General features: G+C 44.7%; 2 protein-coding genes across 4 annotated transcripts in view; one reads left to right on the top strand and one right to left on the bottom strand.

Annotated features, from left to right (window-relative positions):
* The first annotated feature begins 632 nt into the window (after positions 1-632).
* Positions 633-10,231, top strand: LOC109884438 (E3 ubiquitin-protein ligase MARCH7). Of its 3 annotated transcripts, none has more exons than XM_020476408.2 (11): positions 633-777; positions 3,762-3,954; positions 4,875-5,015; positions 5,768-5,936; positions 6,282-6,470; positions 6,618-7,818; positions 8,055-8,224; positions 8,331-8,434; positions 8,697-8,798; positions 9,027-9,075; positions 9,517-10,231. In XM_020476408.2, exons 2-11 carry the CDS (start codon positions 3,772-3,774, stop codon positions 9,612-9,614), a joined length of 2,406 nt encoding a protein of 801 aa, XP_020331997.1. In that variant the 5' UTR covers positions 633-777; positions 3,762-3,771; the 3' UTR covers positions 9,615-10,231. The 3 variants fall into 3 exon arrangements, with proteins under 3 accessions (XP_020331997.1, XP_020331999.1, XP_020332000.1); XM_020476410.2 differs by having other exon boundaries at positions 745-1,004; XM_020476411.2 differs by lacking the exon at positions 633-777 and adding an exon at positions 1,207-1,355.
* Positions 10,232-11,603: 1,372 nt separating this feature from the next.
* The window catches only part of LOC109884439 (lymphocyte antigen 75-like), a 49,348-nt gene continuing 41,919 nt past the window's right edge, over positions 11,604-19,032 (bottom strand). The window contains exons 31-34 of the mRNA XM_031792428.1: positions 14,264-14,437; positions 13,291-13,407; positions 12,845-13,036; positions 11,604-12,628 (exon numbers count right to left, since the gene is read on the bottom strand). Of these exons, the coding sequence (XP_031648288.1) occupies positions 12,456-12,628; positions 12,845-13,036; positions 13,291-13,407; positions 14,264-14,437 (656 nt within the window). The 3' untranslated portion in view covers positions 11,604-12,455. The remainder of the gene's footprint in view (positions 12,629-12,844; positions 13,037-13,290; positions 13,408-14,263; positions 14,438-19,032) is intronic.

Here is a 19,032-nt window from a genome sequence, read left to right as displayed (position 1 = left end):
AGTGTATCTCACTGATCATCCCTAAAGCCAACACCTCATTTGGCCGCCTTTCGTTCCAGTTCTCTGCTGCCTGTGACTGGAAAGAATTGCAAAAATCGCTGAAGTTGGAGACTTTTATCTCCCTCACCAACTTCAAACATCTGCTATCTGAGCAGCTAATCGATTGCTGCAGCTGTACATAGTCTATCGGTAAATAGCCCACCCAATTGTACCTACCTCATCCCCATACTGTTTATATTTATTTACTTTTCTGCTCTTTTGCACACCAATATCTCTACCTGTACATGACCATCTGATCATTTATCACTCCAGTGTTAATCTGCAAAATTGTAATTATTCACCTACCTCCTCATGCCTTTTGCACACAATGTAAATAGACTCTCTTTTTTTCTACTGTGTTATTGACTTGTTAATTGTTTACTCCATGTGTAACTCTGTGTTGTCTGTTCACACTGCTATGCTTTATCTTGGCCAGGTCGCAGTTGCAAATGAGAACTTGTGCTCAACTAGCCTACCTGGTTAAATAAAAAAATTAAAATAAACATATCAATTCATTACTATCACAATCATACTGTACTTTCAATCAAAATTCACAACGTCAATTAAAAAGGGGGCAGGACAAGTACAGTGTTTGATATTCTATTGGATGGAGTACATTGTCCTTCACCATCCTGAGTTGTACGTACTTGTCTGGGGTGTCTGATTGCATTGTAAATCACATGACCTTCTCTTAATCAACACACAGACGCCGTCATCATTGAATGCAGCGAAGCAAAGGTGAGAGTGTGCTGCTTTTGCACCTTATCCGTGATGTTTCTAGCTATAGCCTGCGACATTGTTTTACATTTTAATTTGGCAACGATTAAATTGATTCCTTTGATAGAAGAAATGGATTAGCTAGCTTCTTAACGTTATGTCAGGACGGATGATCAACAACAGCAGCATAAAAAAATAGGCCTACCGTTCGCTAGCTAAACCATCAAGATTATCTCAGCGCATTCACGGTAATTGTCCTATTTGTGGATATGACTGTCATGTCCTCAATCGAGTCGTTTCTATTCTAGAAGTTGCGAGTGGTTTGTAGTACTAGGATGGTAGTTAGCAACTGTAGCCCTAGCATGCTTTGTGGTCGTGGGCTAACGTTAACTATCTATTTAGCCTAGTAGGCAACGTTAGCTAGCAAGCTGTTTTTCTTCATCCATTTTTAACTTCGAAGCCGTGCCAACAACAGGTTTGGGAGGCTAGCTTGACTAGCTAGCCCCAGACAGTGTAGCTTTGAGATCATGCATGTTTCTTCCATGGCCATGGGTATTGCTAACATTAGGTAGCTAGCTGACAAGCTCCTTCGACATCTGGTGAGCAAAAGAAAAGGGAACTATTTTCTTGGAAACTGTCAGACATTTTGAGAAGTCGGTTCGGTCATTTGGGTAGCCTTTTAGTTACAGTAGCCACCAACCTAACGTTAGCCATGAAGCTATTGTTGGCTAGTTTGCAATTCATGACTGAGTTGCTAAAGTGTCACCGTTTTGCTCAACTGTTGCGTTAATAAGACTTGTCCTTTCTCTAACTATAGTTTTATTTGCAGAAAATCTGGTAGATGACTGGCCTAGACGGGTAGAGGAAAAATAGCTCATGCTTCCATGGCCTTGTCTGAATCAGGAAGAACAGCCAAACCGTATCCTCAAAACAAAACGTTTCAGAAAAAAACTGAAATTTAACTTCTGTGGCCGAATAAAAAAATTCACTCTTCCAGTTTTGCAGAGCCTGACTGAACGTGTTACTATTGTGCAATTAAATATTAACAGTAGAGAAGGAAGTTTTGTCATTTTGTGTGCAGATTTCATCAGTCTTACCTAGGCAGGCCTCCACATCTTAAATACAAGCAAAACAGAGTTTGACCTGTTATCAAAACAACTTTCCTCTTGTGTACACTTTGCATTCCTGATGGCTAAGTTTAGCACCACCCATACATCATGAGTGTGATTGAGAGAAGCCACACTCGCTGTGGGCTAAATTAGGAGCATAACTATAAAAATATATAATTAATGACAATAGTATTTCCAAGCCACAGCTGTAGGCTACCAAAAGTGATAGCCTAGGTGAAATAAACATTTAGTTAAGTCTACTTTTTAGGAAAGGTTCTCAAAAAGTTGAGCAGGGGGGTGGGCGGGGCTTTGTAAGGAGATGGACATGTTTTTTTCTTTCTGGTTCTCCTATCACCGTACGGGTGCTGTTATCCATGTAAAACAGAGGAATGCACCTTTTTAATAAATTATCTTGCAGTGACGATCTCGTGTGTGATGCAAGGCCTGACCTGCACAGCCCCCCTGCTGCGCTCTCATTCCTCAGGAAATGTCACCATCAAATGGCTGTGACGGTGTGTACCAAATGGCACCCTAATGCTTATGTAGTGCACCTACTAGGGTGCCATTTGGGATGCAACAAACAGTGATTGTGATCCAAGGACAGATGTGTGGGTTAGGTGCCAAGAAGTTTCTGGACAGTTTGTACACTGTCACACTTCGGCTGTCTCAGCGACCAGCCAACCCCTTTTCCTGACTGTTGGGGTTTTATCAGATTGGGAGATTCCCTGACTCTTCAGTCTGGTCTTTACGATTGCAGTTTCAAAACGCAGCGAGGTCTATCTCGTCTTATCTTGTCGTTAAATCATGTTTAGTCTAGCCTAAGGGTTGGGTGGAACAGGCACAAAAGGTTTTAGCAATAACAAAAGTAGGGTTTGGTCAGGACATTGAGCTCTGAGTTATGTATATTGAATGAGTACTGATATGGAGTACTGGATACCGATGGTTTCCACATTTATTTGAATGAACTCAGTGCGGTTTTCAACTTACTCTTAATGGTAGAATGCACAAGGTGCAATTTTGAAATTGGGTATAATCAGTTTTCCTCCTGTCATTGCATGCAATTAATAGTTGTGAAATCTGTTTGTGAATGTATTGTAATGTTTTAAAAAAATGAATAACTGCTGACTCCCGCGTGGCGCTGTCGTCTAAGGCAGTGCTAGAGGCGTCACTACAGACCCGGAATCGATCCCAGGCACTATCACAACCGGCCGTCCTCTGGAGTCCCGTAGGTCGGCGCACAATTGGCCCAGCGTCGTCCGGGTTAGGGGAGTGTTTGGTCGGGGGGCTTGACTTGGCTAATCGTGCACTAGCGACTCCTTGTGGCGGGCCGGGCGCCTACAGGCTGACCTCTGTCGTCAGGTGAACTGTGTTTCCGACACTAGTGCTTCCGGCTTAAGCAGGCGTGTGTTAAGAAATGCGGATTGGCGGGGACATGACTCGACCTTCGCCTCCCGAGCCCGTTGGAGTTGCAGCGATGAGATGATTGAAATTGGGGAGAAAAAAAGTAGAACTACCTTAATTTGCCTGGAACCCAGGAAGAGGCAATGGCTAATGGGGAGCCATAATAAATACAAATACCCTAGAGTTATTTATAGCTTGTCAGAAATGTGCCGATCAACTAACCCATGTCGGCTAACATTGTTTTAGCTAGGTTGTAATGTTTGTCACTCATATCACATGAATATACATTAGACAAGGCATGGTGCATGCGAGATGTTCAATGCTGGAAGGGGGGCCTGAGTGGAAAAAGTTTGGGAACCCCAGCTGTAGCCTACATCAGTCTAGTACTTGTGTATTAAATAACACTGGACTATGTCTAGGCTTACTGTTTCCACTTTGTACAATGTTTGATTGCATGTGTTCTCTAACATTTTGTTTTCTAATATCTTTCCACAGCCAATCAGTGATGGATTCCAAGCCTCGCCGGCTGCCCTTTACGGTGGCCAGCACCACGTCATCTTATTCTTCATCCTCTTCCCCCTCCTCCCTGGGTTCCCTGGGATCCAGCAGGCTCTATGGAAGATCCAGTGTCCTGAACAGTGATCGCTTCACCAGGGCCACCCCCCTTAAACCTGACCTCGACCACCAGGTACTGAACACCGTATGAGAGGGAGAAAGTGGCAGGTCACATACATTTGCTGACCCTAAATGTCACTTTGTATTCCTAAAATATGTGCCCTTTAGGTCTGGATTTCAATGAGAAACCAGGCTTTCTTTGCTGCCATCTGACTCTTGTCTAAGGGACCGTCTGTTACTCTCCCTCTTGGTTCCAGTCCTCTTCTCTATTTGGCGAGTTAGCCGTGTTCAGAGAAGGTATCTGTGTACTTTAGCTGGGGCTTTTTATAGGCCAGCCTAGATTCCTGCCAGTGTGATTTTTCAGCCCGCCTGTCCTGTCAAGGACTGTGCCATTAGATAAAGTTACTACTGGGCTGTCTGTCTATTTAACTACTCTTCCAGAAGAGTCCTGGGCCTGGCTCATGTACAATAAACTGACTTAGTTGACACGTTTGCAAACACCTTTGAGTAGAATTAATGCATTTGATGTAATGAAAAAAGATCAATGGCATTACCTAGCTAGCATGCAAGAATGTAGGAGTAATTGGAACAAGAATATTTAGACAAATGCAGTGTTTCCTCGACATTCATTTAGTAGTTTTGCCTTCCGCTGCTAAATTGTTACCGCCACTTCAAATAGAGGCCCCTATTGATTTTGTTTGAGTCGCTCTACTACACGGCAAAAACTGTGGCGAAATGTGTAGAATTGCAGGAAGTTACTTATATTTAGCTTTTACAGCTAAATTGTCTGAGGGCCTTTAGAATTGTTGGTCTTGCCATTGGCGCACACCCGCTACAACGCTAACTTTGCCATCGCTGCTGAAAGAAATCCTAGGGGAAACTCTTCTCCTGTTTGTGGTGATCTTGGATTTGTACCATGTGTCAGCTACCTTACATTGCTCCATGTATTGACTTGCGCTAACCCCATGTGTTTTCACGGCCCTTGTGTCTCAGAGCTCTCGGTTCCTCAGCTCGACCAGGGACTACAGTAGTTCTGACAGCCGCCACTCCAGCTGGAAATCCCCTCTGACCACCTCCTCTGTCTCCTACGATCGCTCCTGGGCCGAGTCCTCACTGAGCAGCCGCAGCAAACCGGTAAACTCACGATAGAACGGGATCTTGTTCATTGGGTCACTAAGCTAACATACGGAATTGTTTTAACATGGTCGTATTGTGGATCATTTAGCTATTTGATTTCACATTTTAGGACCCCTTTAGCTATCAATAAAAAAAAATGTTTGAATAAAATATAGAATTTGGCCTTTACTATTATAGCCCATAGAAACGAGTTGAATAAAACATTTTTATAAATGTTAAGACAGTCAAAAATTGTAACTTAAGGTCTTGAAGTGTCTGTCCTATATCTGGGAGATAAAAGAGAGCTTGGTAAATAATGATTTATTTTGACCTATATTTAACCCCTTACCTTCATGAGTCCTGTGACACTTGTGGGGGTCGTAGAGCGACACTGAGAACACCATCGTGTTTGAGAGCCTCCCCTTTCCACCTTGGTCATAGTTTAGACGCTACGTTTCGTGAGAAGACTGTTCCCCCCCCCCCCCCCCCCCCCCCCCTGCTTTTTTTTCGGGATGTCTCATGGTCTGGCCAACACCACTGTAGCTCTGCCACCTACCACCGCAGATGCGTCAGGGCGACCCAGGCGGATGCGGTGGCTTGAGACACAGCCCGTGCTGTCTTAGATGGATTTTGATGGGGATTTTTAAATTGTTACTTCAGCATTAAACCGTTTTACTTTTAGGTTTTGATAGTGATATTACTGATGCGTATTGCCATGGTTCAAGTCCGTTTTGATTCATGTGATGGCATTCTGTGGGTTGTTTTATCAGACTGATTCAGATACAAGACTGGGGACGTACTCAGGACTTCTCAGCAACCCAACTGATGATGGGGATACCAAACGGGCCAAACTGTCTTATATCAACAGAGCTGCATATACAACAAGCCCCTCTGTGACTGGCTCCTCCTACTCCAGCAGTGTCCTCAACAGAGACTCAGGTATCTGACCCCTGGTTCAAAGGAGAGCTCAAGAGTTACAAATGTTTTCAGTCTCTTTCCTTGAGCCCTTTTTAATGTATGAAGATACCTGGCAAATGTTTTTTTTAAGTGAACTTTTCCTTTAAATATACTGCTGTTAGTTTCCATACACTTGATGAGCGCAGGTCTTGTGATAATCATGCAAACAATCATCGCCATTGCTTTGAGTGATGATAATATTACATCTTCAGTTGTTAACTTTACCACATTGATGAAACGTGTTAATGATTCCTAAATCCTTCATGGTTTAACCAACTTAACTTTTCAAACATGCAGGTGAATAACAAACTGGCACCTTGTGTTTAGATTTGTCGTCGTGGAAGTCGTACCGGCCTCTGTCCAGGTCGTCGTCCTCCTCTTCTTCTTCCTCCTCCTCTTCCTCCTCAGAGCCTCTGTGGTCCAGAAGGGAGCTGGAGAAGAGGAGCGAGGCGAGGAGTCTGTCCAGTGTGGCTGATAACACTAGCTATAGAAGCTCCGGACTCACCTCATCCCTTTGTATGTAATCACACAGTGACTCATTTGTGTGCATTGACTTACAAACCTATTGGCACATTTACGCACGCATTCAGTCATAAAACATAAACACGCAAACATAATACTGACACGCATGCAATCGCTAATGTGGACATGTTTGTGTTTTAGACCGGCCAGACCGTGTGACCTCCACCTATGCCCAGGGGGCCCGGCCCAAGGAGACCCTCTACTCCTCCTCTTCCTCTAGCAGGGAGAGCAGCTCCCTCAGCCGCCACCTCTCTTCCACCTACCAGCGCTCCCCACTGGCCCGGGACTCCACCACCTCCACCTCCCGGGCCACCGGCCGCTCCCTGACCACCTCCACCCTCACCACCTCCACCCTCCGCACCGCCAAGGAGCCCACTGAGAGCCGAGAGCCCGCTCTAGGAGTCTCCGTTACCTCTCGCCCCTCTTGGTACACAACCCCCTCAGCAAGACGGGAGGCCCGGGACTCCAGCCCCCCTCCCTCCGCGCCAACCTCCACCCCCAGGACAACCCCTGAGGGTGGCGAGGCATCCGATGGACGTCGCTCCACCCGCCGCCTCCTCTCCCGCCTCTTCTCTCGGCGCTCCAGCCAGGACTCCAGCGGCTCCAGCTCTGGCTCCGCCTCCCGTTCCTTCGACTCGACCGAGGACAGCCCTGTCTCTGGAGGAGAAGGCCCCAGCCACGCACCCGTGGCTACCAGCGAGGAGAGCGTCCGACCCGTAAGCGTGGAGCCCGTTCCCAGAGGCTCTGACGCGGCCCAGGCCTTTGCCTTCCTGAGGCGTCGCAGACAGGGCCTATCCCCGGTCCAGGAGGGCCAGACCCAGCGTGTCCCGGAGCCCCAGCCTGGCCTGGAGGCCTGGAGAGGGGGCAGCACCAGTGGTGGTGTTGGAAGTAGTACTTCAGGTTCCTCCTGGCTGTCGTCTTCCATCCGGACCCGCTGCACTCCTCTCTTCTCCCGCCGTAGAAGAGAAGGACGGGACGAAAGCGCTCGCCTGGCGTCCGGTGCCGATGAGGATTACCGTGGTACCCAGTTCCCCCTCAGGAGTAGAGACACCCCCGAGGCCAAGGCGGACGAAGACGAGGAGGAGGACGACGAAGGAGCGGTGGCTGCGGCGGCGGCAGCCTCGGGGGCGATGGGTGCTAGTGCCGCCCTACAGGAGGAGTTGAGAGACATGGCGGGGAGTAGTCAGCGTTTGGCGCGGTTCATGAGCAGCCCACTGTTCCGTGTCCACGACAACGTCATGATCGCCGTGGACATGACGGGCGCTGCCAGGAGCCAACCGGAGGGCCAGGAGAAACCCACCTCCTCCAGAGACCCTGAGAGACTGAGGAAGATCCAGGAGAGGTGGGGAGGCTGTCCTTCTCTGAGCTTGCTGGGGAGTGGTCTGAACCTGCATGCTTGTGGTGTCCCATCCCCCTGTTGTACATGGCACTGTCCCTGTGTTGTCCATTGTCTTTATTGTGGCCGCACTCGTCTTGTCATTCAAATGCCTCTTTGGCAGGATCGACACTTGAATTATTTTCCTCTAATTTGAATAGTTGATCACTGTAAATAAACCTCTTTCTCTCTCTCCCCTGTAGCCTGCTGTTGGAGGACTCTGACGAGGAGGAAGGGGACCTGTGTCGTATTTGCCAAATGGGTTTGGAGTCTCCCTCCAACCCTCTGATCGAGCCCTGCCGCTGTACAGGCAGTCTGCAGTATGTTCACCAGGACTGCATCAAGAAGTGGCTGCGTTCCAAAATCAGCTCTGGTAAGAATACTTTCTCTCTCTCTGACCTTAACAAATGATTTTCTGCCCCTCGGTGCATTATGCGACGATTGCACATTTGTTTACTGTCTTTCCCCCTCTTGTCCAGGCACTAATCTGGATGCCATCACCACGTGTGAGCTGTGCAAAGAAAAGCTGCACCTGAACATTGAGAACTTTGACATCAACGAGCTACACAGGACACATGAGCGGGTGAGGGGACGTTCAGTTAACCCCAGACGTCTCCTAGTCATCCATTATCTAACTGTTAGACTGTGAATGGGGAAACGTGTGGCAGGAAATCACTCCTGTGCTGCTCATTCAACTGTAGAATACCGGAACGGGACACTTAAAACCAACTGTTCCGTAAAATGTTAACTTTAAGGTTTACCTGCCTGGGACCCAGTCCTAACTTGAGTTTAACGCATATCTGCAGTTTTAAGTGACCACTTCCTTTCTTTCCCTTTCTGTCCAGTCTGAGTACGAGTTCATCAGCTGTGGCCTTTACCTGGTGGTGTTGCTACACCTGTGTGAGCAGAGGTTCTCTGATGTGCTCGGAGCTGCCAACGACGCCGGGGTAAGAACTCACGCCTACACCCGGCACCACCATGCAAAACAAATTCTAAATGTCAGTCATTTGCACTGGGTGCAGAGAAGTCATTTTGAATGTTAAGCCCAATGCTTTTCTTTGGCCTCATAATTCACTAACTATTGTATTGTGGGGGAAAAAAATATTTAATTCAAATGTAGTAGGATTCAGTGTTTAAAAAAACAAAAAAAAAACATTTCCCCCTCTCTCGCTCAGTTTTTCAACCTGGCGAGGACCCTTCATGAACACATGGACAATCTTGAAAGTACGTTCTTGAATAATTTCTCCCCAATGCTGTGTACACATGTTTTAATAACTTGATACGGGGCTGTTAGTCACTGTTAATGAACTGATGGGTAAGTATTTGATTATATTGACCTTCTCTGATGTTAAAGGCCCATATGTGTTTCTACACGTAGCATGACGAGAGCTCTGCACACTTTTTTTATTTTTTGCCCAGCAACGCTGTGAATAATTCCCCTTCAGGTAACTATGCACAAGGTCATCTCAGTGGAGGTTATTAGTTGCGTTGATATCATGGTGTGCACTGCAGTATTCATCACCATTTAAATTGTCTTAATATTTTACTTTTGAACACCATTCTAAACTAAAAGATACATTTTGCAACTGTTTATTCAAAAATAATGAAATGGACTACTAATAAACTAGTCTCTGGTTTGACTGATAATTGTTCCCTCTGCTGCAGGCTCTTATGGGGAGTCAGATGAAGAGGAGGTGGTTGATACCCGGCCGTCAATCGATTTCTGTGACCTCGATGAAGACCTGGAAGAGGAGTACAATTGATCGGGGGGGGGCGATTAGTTGAACGAGTTACCTTCCAGTAGCAACCCATTCTGTTGCTCTGTTTCACCTCGTGATTTTACTGAGTGCAATGGCTTGTGGGATTTTTGAAGCCAATGCCAAGTAGACGGGAAGTCACTCCTGACGTAGAGGTAATGATGTCATAGATATGCAGACTGACGTTGAAGTGAACCGAGGTGAGGAAATGCTTTATATCCCACTATTGTTAATTTGGCCTTTCCTTTAGGTCTCCAGATTTGAGTGCGCTTTACTCCGTTAAAATGCAAGCTATCCTTTTGAACTGTTATACCACGAGTGCTTTAAATGTTACTGCTCTAAAAAAGCAGATCTCTCCACCGTGGTGAGATATTGTGTAAAAAAAGAAAGAAATGGAATCCAAAACACCACTGGTTCGTTAGTTTAGCGGGTTGGGAGAAGGGGTGTGTTTCGAGGAGAATCTATCAAGAAGTGGCAAATTATCCCCTTTGAAAAAATTGTGTTGAAAGAAAGTGACAACTTTACTTTTCACAGCTGAATAATTGAGTTTGTTCTGTTTTTGTCTGTAGTATGAAAATGCTATTTTGCTTGCCCCTAAAACTTGCAATAAAGTTTTGAATGTACAGCTGTTTGCAGGCAACATTTCATTGAACAAAACTGAACAAGGACACAAGTTAATATAGGAAGTAGGGTTAATGTATGCCATTTCAACAACTGTTGCTCAAAAACCTCTATAGTTAAAAGGACACGGAGCTTCTCAATTGAGGTAAACACCATGCTCTTCTCCGTGACCCAGAAACCGGTCGCCATATGTTGTGGCAATTCCTTAATAGTTTAACGGAAGGAATTTGCTCCTTGGTAGCCTCCTCCGACCGAAGATACTTAGGTGTACCCTACTGAGAAGAGTTTAATTTCCTCACCCCCTTCAGGATTAAGTTTTTTTCCCAAAGGCTAAAAAGCATGCACACGTTTAAATGATACACTAGTAGTCTTTATAAAATGTCTGGTACAACTAGCTAAATTTGTTATTACCACTTTATACAGGTTGGGATTCCTCCTGTAAACGTAATTTGCATGACGTGCTAGTGGCGGCATCTTTTTTCATTAAAGGGCATTTGTTTCCTGGACCAGGTAGTTGAGCAAATGTTATTGGCAAGATTTGAACCTATCCCACTGCACTAGGGGTGAGGAAGGCACAATCTGCGTTAACAGATTTGAAGCTGTTCAAAGTTAGGTTAGATTAGAAATGTATTTAGTTTATAATGTACGGTTGGAAACAAAGTCCCAATTGGGATTTGAACAAGTAACTTTGCAGGTCGCGATCTGCGTGTAACGCCCTCCAACCTACCAACCATAAGCCTTTTTACATTTTATTATACAGGCATCTGAACTCTGCCCAGTGGCATGTCACAAGCTCTTCCCACTGAGCTTTCATCCAACCAATCACATTAGTTCAGTCTGTCAGCTTCCCTCGTCACAAGGTCGTGTTCCTCTGCTCAGATGTGGACACATGCCTGGCTAGGGTTTTTACATATCAGCTAACCACATGCTCTAGCAGCCTGGTGCCTGACTACACAGTTGTGGCAGGGGAACGCGATCCTTGATTGAGGCAGGGATTCAATCCAGGTTGTACAGTAGCTTTGTAGCGCCTTAGATTGAATCCCAGTCTAAATTAGAGGAACTCCTGAGCCAAATTCCAGGGCTTTCTCAATTATTCCTTCCTCAATTCCTTGTCCTCTGTCCTTCCCTCAAAACGAAGCTCATGCAAGTTGTGGTAGGTCACAGTGATACCCAAGTCTGACATCTTCATTTCCTCAACAACAAAAATGACATGACCCAGCCCTTAAAGACAAACCTTTTTTATTGGAAGACCATGACCATATTTGACCAGAGTGGATGGTCTGCTTGGGACCAATGTAAATATGAATGTTGGAACATTTGAGAATGGTAATCCTAGTTAACAAGCATTGTTGCAAGGCAGATCCAAATAAAGTCTAGAGGAATGTCCAGGTTAACATTCACAAGATAAAAAAAAAAAAAAATCTTTGGTTAAGATTCTCCATAATAAAATACATTTTGTATATTTACAAAGCATTTACAGCAGCTGTGTGTGCAGTTTGAGGCCTCAGCCAGTAGCGACCTTTGAAACAACTGCTAAAGGCATTATTCACAAAACATTTCAATTTAAAGTGCAAATGTTCTCAGGAGTTTGAGTGCATAGGAGAGGGAGGTTACAGTCATGACAAAACAGAAACCAATGCATCAATGGCATTTACAGTTGGGATGAATTGCTTGTAGTTGAAATGGCAAATGAGAATGCATGCCACTATCCAAATTCTCTAAGGACGTCTGTGTTGGACTGCATTAGCTCGACTACTTGTATTAGACTGTAAATAATTGTAAGAAATTATGGAACTATGCCAAGCTAATAAATATTATAGTTCTATTAATAACAGTGCCATGATGCAGTTGTTTCTTCTTTTGTTCGATGACCATCAGAGAAAAGCACGTCTTCCTCCATTAGAGTGAAAACAGAAAAACATCAGTGCTTCCGAGAAGGAAAAATACCCTGACAACAAGCATCACGTATCCAGTGCCTTTTTTGTCAACCCAAAGTCCAACCCTGCAGCAACTGTTCAATGTGGCAGCTAGTTTGGGGACTTTTGGGGACTTTCACAATCCTTTTGCCAATATTTACAATATCGCAGAAAATACAAAAAAAACTGCTTGGGAATTTATACAAATAAATTAAATGAAACGGAAGCCAGGTTTCAGTTTGCATAATATTTCCATACTGTAGGCACATAACTGCTTCTTTAAACTGCATAGATGAAGTCAAGACAAGTCTCACTCTGCATCCATAATACTAGTGCTGTCAGCATCATCAATGGTTCTCCTGTAGCGCACGGTGGAGTTGAATCTGGCCCTGCTCTTCTTATAAACGACGAAGCCGATGGCCGCCAGGAGAGAGGTGAGGACGACCAGGAAGAAGACCAGCACCACCGGGGCGCTTCCTGACCCTGGAGACAACACAGCCAGTCAGAAACACATCTCCAAACTGGCCAAGAAAGTCCCTGTTTCAAGCACATCAATGTTTACAAATATATAATAACCATAGCGAAGCCGGGGAAATCTATGAGCTATAAATCAACTCTTGTTACATGCATTAGCTTGGAGCAGTCACCAGAGCATGCTGCTATCCACCTAGTAAAAAAACATGGCACTATTGTACTCACGTGCGGGTACTTTGCAGACGATGCGGCTGTGGCTGTCCTTGCAGCTGACTCTGCTCCAGATGCCTCCGTCGGCAGACACCATGACAGCACAGGGGTTCTGCTGGGTCGCTGTCTTCACCCCACTAGCAGAACCGTTGGTCTCCCAGTTAGAGAAGGCCAGAGAGGAACCGTCCACCCAGCCTACTGGCTGACCTGGAAGACAGAGGAAACACAGAAGCATTACTGATTCGATGCTGAGTTAAAATAGACAACTTTATTTGAGTATAATGTACTGTATTGGCATGTAGGATCTTTATGTATTTTAAAGTGCCTGACTTTCCAAATGAAGTGCACACAGAACTTCCTAAGATGGAGACTACTGTCCAATACAAATATCATGTCTAATAACATCCGTATATAGTAATAAGTAACAAGCCTATCCTATTGTACGGGTCAGGTCAGTTTACCTTGTTTGTCCAGGTCCATGCCGAGCCACACCCTACTGGTGATGAGAGGGTTGTCTGCCATGTAGCCAGAGACAAAGTCATTCTCCTCTCTGGTCATTATGGTCAGCAGCTGTGCATCTGTCAATCAAAGGCAAAAAGAAGACATACATGTACTGTACTGTAAGTAAGAAACCACCTGATCTGATCGTGGTGTACTAATTAACCAATAAGGCCCGAGGGGGTGTGGTATATGGCCAATATACCATGGCTAAGGGTTGTTCTTAAGCGAGACAACACAGAGTACCTGGACAAAGCCCAAAGCCGTCGTATATTAGCTATATATCACAAACCCCGAGGTGCCTTATTGCTATTACAAACTGGTTACCAACGTAATTTGAATAATCATTTGGAGGGCGCTTATATTTGTCCTGTTACACACAAGTCTGTAATGGAAATGTTTTTTTGTTTTTTGCATATCCCAACTCCTCCTGACCAGGGTCGCCATTGTACAACGCTAATGAAACAATTAGGGTTACGTACCTTGCACAAGGGTACAGCGACAGATTTTATTTCATATTTATTTTACCCTGTCAGCTCTGGTATTCAAACCAGAAACCTTTCAGTTACTGGCCCAACGCTCTAACCTCATAGGCTACCTGCCGCTCGAACAGTGAAAAGTATTTTTTTTGTCATACCTGTGGTATGAGGACTGATATACCACGGCTGTCAGCCAATCAGCATTCAGGGCTCAAACCACTCAGTTTACAATATCTGATATACCATAGCTGTCAGATAATCAGCATCCAGGAACCAAACTACCGGTTTAGAGTAAATATTTAAAAAATGTATTTAATCAGGTTGGTTATAGGGAAACCATTCTCTTACCATAACAACCTAACCCAAGACGCTGCAATAATACAATGTTCAATACAACTTATACACAGTAATACAGAAATATATACGTGTCAAATAGGAGAGCTAGTGGGTGACTTACCAAGCCTTTCACAGATGCTCTTGGCATCCTCCATGCTGTACACAGAGTAGTTATAGAAGGTCATGTCAAAAGCATAGCAGTGGTCCTGGTGCTCAACCCACTTAGAGCCACTGTTCTGAGAGCCACTGTTCTGAGGGCAGTTGTTGGCCACCTGGGGAGCTGGGAGGTTCGATCCTGATTCAGACAAACAAATCAGAGGGATTTATTTTATGGGATCTTAAAAGATTGGTGTGTAAACCTCTGCAACAAATTCTGCTCAGATCGCTCACTGACATCAACGTCTTCTTTACACTAGAATTCAAGTTGTGTGTATAATAAATAAATACTAATAGGCTAGGTACTAGGACTGTAGGACAGGGTCTTACTCTGAGTGGTGATGTAATACTAATAGGCTAGGTACTAGGACTGTAGGACAGGGTCTTACTCTGAGTGGTGATGTAATACTAATAGGCTAGGTACTAGGACTGTAGGACTGGGTCTTACTCTGAGTGGTGATGTAATACTAATAGGCTAGGTACTAGGACTGTAGGACTGGGTCTTACTCTGAGTGGTGATATAATATTAATAGGCTAGGTACTAGGACTGTAGGACTGGGTCTTACTCTGAGTGGTGATGTAATATTAATAGGCTAGGTACTAGGACTGTAGGACTGGGTCTTACTCCGAGTGGTACTATGACTGTTGGACTGGGTCTTACTCTGAGTGGGGATGTAATTCTAATAGGCTAGGTACTAAGACTGTAGGACTGGGTCTTACTCTGAGTGGGGATGTAATTCTAATAGGCTAGGTACTAAGAATGTAGGACTGGGTCTTACTCTGAGTGGGGATGTAATTCTAATAGGCTAGGTATTAAGACTGTTAGACTGGGTCTTACTCCGAGTGGTACTAGGACTGTAGGACTGGGTCTTACTCTGAGTGGGGGTGGTGATATAATTCTTATAGGCTAGGTATTAAGACTGTTAGACTGGGTCTTACTCCGAGTGGTACTAGGACTGTAGGACTGGGTCTTACTCTGAGTGTGGATGGTGATATAATTCTTATAGGCTAGGTATTAAGACTGTAGGACTGGGTCTTACTCTGAGTGGGGATGTAATACTAATAGGCTAGGTACTAAAACTGTAGGACTGGGTCTTACTCTGAGTGGGGATTTAATTCTAATAGGCTAGGTATTAAGACTGTAGGACTGGGTCTTACTCTGAGTGGGGGTGGAGATGTAATACTAATAGGCTAGGTACTAAGACTGTAGGACTGGGTCTTACTCTGAGTGGTGATGTAATATTAATAGGCTAGGTACTAAGACTGTAGGACTGGGTCTTACTCTGAGTGGGGATGTAATTCTAATAGGCTAGGTACTAAGACTGTAGGACTGGGTCTTACTCTGAGTGGGGGTGGAGATGTAATACTAATAGGCTAGGTACTAAGACTGTAGGACTGGGTCTTACTCTGAGTGGGGATGTAATTCTAATAGGCTAGGTATTAAGACTGTTAGACTGGGTCTTACTCCGAGTGGTACTAGGACTGTAGGACTGGGTCTTACTCTGAGTGGGGGTGGTGATATAATTCTTATAGGCTAGGTATTAAGACTGTTAGACTGGGTCTTACTCCGAGTGGTACTAGGACTGTAGGACTGGGTCTTACTCTGAGTGGGGATGGTGATATAATTCTTATAGGCTAGGTATTAAGACTGTAGGACTGGGTCTTACTCTGAGTGGGGATGTAATTCCAATAGGCTAGGTACTAGGACTGTAGGACTGGGTCTTACTCTGAGTGGGGATGTAATACTAATAGGCTAGGTACTAAAACTGTAGGACTGGGTCTTACTCTGAGTGGGGATTTAATTCTAATAGGCTAGGTATTAAGACTGTAGGACTGGGTCTTACTCTGAGTGGGGGTGGAGATGTAATACTAATAGGCTAGGTACTAAGACTGTAGGACTGGGTCTTACTCTGAGTGGGGATGTAATTCTAATAGGCTAGGTACTAAGACTGTAGGACTGGGTCTTACTCTGAGTGGGGGTGGAGATGTAATACTAATAGGCTAGGTACTAAGACTGTAGGACTGGGTCTTACTCTGAGTGGTGATGTAATACTAATAGGCTAGGTACTAGGACTGTAGGACTGGGTCTTACTCTGAGTGGTGATATAATATTAATAGGCTAGGTACTAGGACTGTAGGACTGGGTCTTACTCTGAGTGGTGATGTAATATTAATAGGCTAGGTACTAGGACTGTAGGACTGGGTCTTACTCCGAGTGGTACTATGACTGTTGGACTGGGTCTTACTCTGAGTGGGGATGTAATTCTAATAGGCTAGGTACTAAGACTGTAGGACTGGGTCTTACTCTGAGTGGGGATGTAATTCTAATAGGCTAGGTACTAAGAATGTAGGACTGGGTCTTACTCTGAGTGGGGATGTAATTCTAATAGGCTAGGTATTAAGACTGTTAGACTGGGTCTTACTCCGAGTGGTACTAGGACTGTAGGACTGGGTCTTACTCTGAGTGGGGGTGGTGATATAATTCTTATAGGCTAGGTATTAAGACTGTTAGACTGGGTCTTACTCCGAGTGGTACTAGGACTGTAGGACTGGGTCTTACTCTGAGTGTGGATGGTGATATAATTCTTATAGGCTAGGTATTAAGACTGTAGGACTGGGTCTTACTCTGAGTGGGGATGTAATACTAATAGGCTAGGTACTAAAACTGTAGGACTGGGTCTTACTCTGAGTGGGGATTTAATTCTAATAGGCTAGGTATTAAGACTGTAGGACTGGGTCTTACTCTGAGTGGGGGTGGAGATGTAATACTAATAGGCTAGGTACTAAGACTGTAGGACTGGGTCTTACTCTGAGTGGTGATGTAATATTAATAGGCTAGGTACTAAGACTGTAGGACTGGGTCTTACTCTGAGTGGGGATGTAATTCTAATAGGCTAGGTACTAAGACTGTAGGACTGGGTCTTACTCTGAGTGGGGGTGGAGATGTAATACTAATAGGCTAGGTACTAAGACTGTAGGACTGGGTCTTACTCTGAGTGGGGATGTAATTCTAATAGGCTAGGTATTAAGACTGTTAGACTGGGTCTTACTCCGAGTGGTACTAGGACTGTAGGACTGGGTCTTACTCTGAGTGGGGGTGGTGATATAATTCTTATAGGCTAGGTATTAAGACTGTTAGACTGGGTCTTACTCCGAGTGGTACTAGGACTGTAGGACTGGGTCTTACTCTGAGTGGGGATGGTGATATAATTCTTATAGGCTAGGTATTAAGACTGTAGGACTGGGTCTTACTCTGAGTGGGGATGTAATTCCAATAGGCTAGGTACTAGGACTGTAGGACTGGGTCTTACTCTGAGTGGGGATGTAATACTAATAGGCTAGGTACTAAAACTGTAGGACTGGGTCTTACTCTGAGTGGGGATTTAATTCTAATAGGCTAGGTATTAAGACTGTAGGACTGGGTCTTACTCTGAGTGGGGGTGGAGATGTAATACTAATAGGCTAGGTACTAAGACTGTAGGACTGGGTCTTACTCTGAGTGGGGATGTAATTCTAATAGGCTAGGTACTAAGACTGTAGGACTGGGTCTTACTCTGAGTGGGGGTGGAGATGTAATACTAATAGGCTAGGTACTAAGACTGTAGGACTGGGTCTTACTCTGAGTGGGGATGTAATTCTAATAGGCTAGGTATTAAGACTGTTAGACTGGGTCTTACTCCGAGTGGTGATGTAATACTAATAGGCTAGGTACTAGGACTGTAGGACTGGGTCTTACTCTGAGTGGTGATGTAATACTAATAGGCTAGGTACTAGGACTGTAGGACTGGGTCTTACTCTGAGTGGTGATATAATATTAATAGGCTAGGTACTAGGACTGTAGGACTGGGTCTTACTCTGAGTGGTGATGTAATATTAATAGGCTAGGTACTAGGACTGTAGGACTGGGTCTTACTCCGAGTGGTACTATGACTGTTGGACTGGGTCTTACTCTGAGTGGGGATGTAATTCTAATAGGCTAGGTACTAAGACTGTAGGACTGGGTCTTACTCTGAGTGGGGATGTAATTCTAATAGGCTAGGTACTAAGAATGTAGGACTGGGTCTTACTCTGAGTGGTACTAGGACTGTAGGACTGGGTCTTACTCTGAGTGTGGATGGTGATATAATTCTTATAGGCTAGGTATTAAGACTGTAGGACTGGGTCTTACTCTGAGTGGGGATGTAATACTAATAGGCTAGGTACTAAAACTGTAGGACTGGGTCTTACTCTGAGTGGGGATTTAATTCTAATAGGCTAGGTATTAAGACTGTAGGACTGGGTCTTACTCTGAGTGGGGGTGGAGATGTAATACTAATAGGCTAGGTACTAAGACTGTAGGACTGGGTCTTACTCTGAGTGGTGATGTAATATTAATAGGCTAGGTACTAAGACTGTAGGACTGGGTCTTACTCTGAGTGGGGATGTAATTCTAATAGGCTAGGTACTAAGACTGTAGGACTGGGTCTTACTCTGAGTGGGGGTGGAGATGTAATACTAATAGGCTAGGTACTAAGACTGTAGGACTGGGTCTTACTCTGAGTGGGGATGTAATTCTAATAGGCTAGGTATTAAGACTGTTAGACTGGGTCTTACTCCGAGTGGTGATGTAATACTAATAGGCTAGGTACTAGGACTGTAGGACTGGGTCTTACTCTGAGTGGTGATGTAATACTAATAGGCTAGGTACTAGGACTGTAGGACTGGGTCTTACTCTGAGTGGTGATATAATATTAA

Source organism: Oncorhynchus kisutch, linkage group LG16 (assembly GCF_002021735.2).
Source record: "Oncorhynchus kisutch isolate 150728-3 linkage group LG16, Okis_V2, whole genome shotgun sequence".
In the NCBI taxonomy this organism is placed as follows: Eukaryota; Metazoa; Chordata; class Actinopteri; order Salmoniformes; family Salmonidae; genus Oncorhynchus; species Oncorhynchus kisutch.
Note: the sequence above shows the minus strand (reverse complement) of the source record. Positions and strands in the feature narration are given on the sequence as shown.

Excerpts from the sequence above, each read along its gene's own strand:
- LOC109884438 (XM_020476408.2), top strand. The coding sequence starts at position 3,772 with ATGGATTCCAAGCCTCGCCGGCTGCCCTTTACGGTGGCCAGCACCACG. Across the intron at positions 5,016-5,767 it reads TGAGCAGCCGCAGCAAACCG|ACTGATTCAGATACAAGACT; the intron begins GTAAACTCACGA and ends TTGTTTTATCAG. Across the intron at positions 8,225-8,330 it reads GCGTTCCAAAATCAGCTCTG|GCACTAATCTGGATGCCATC; the intron begins GTAAGAATACTT and ends CCTCTTGTCCAG.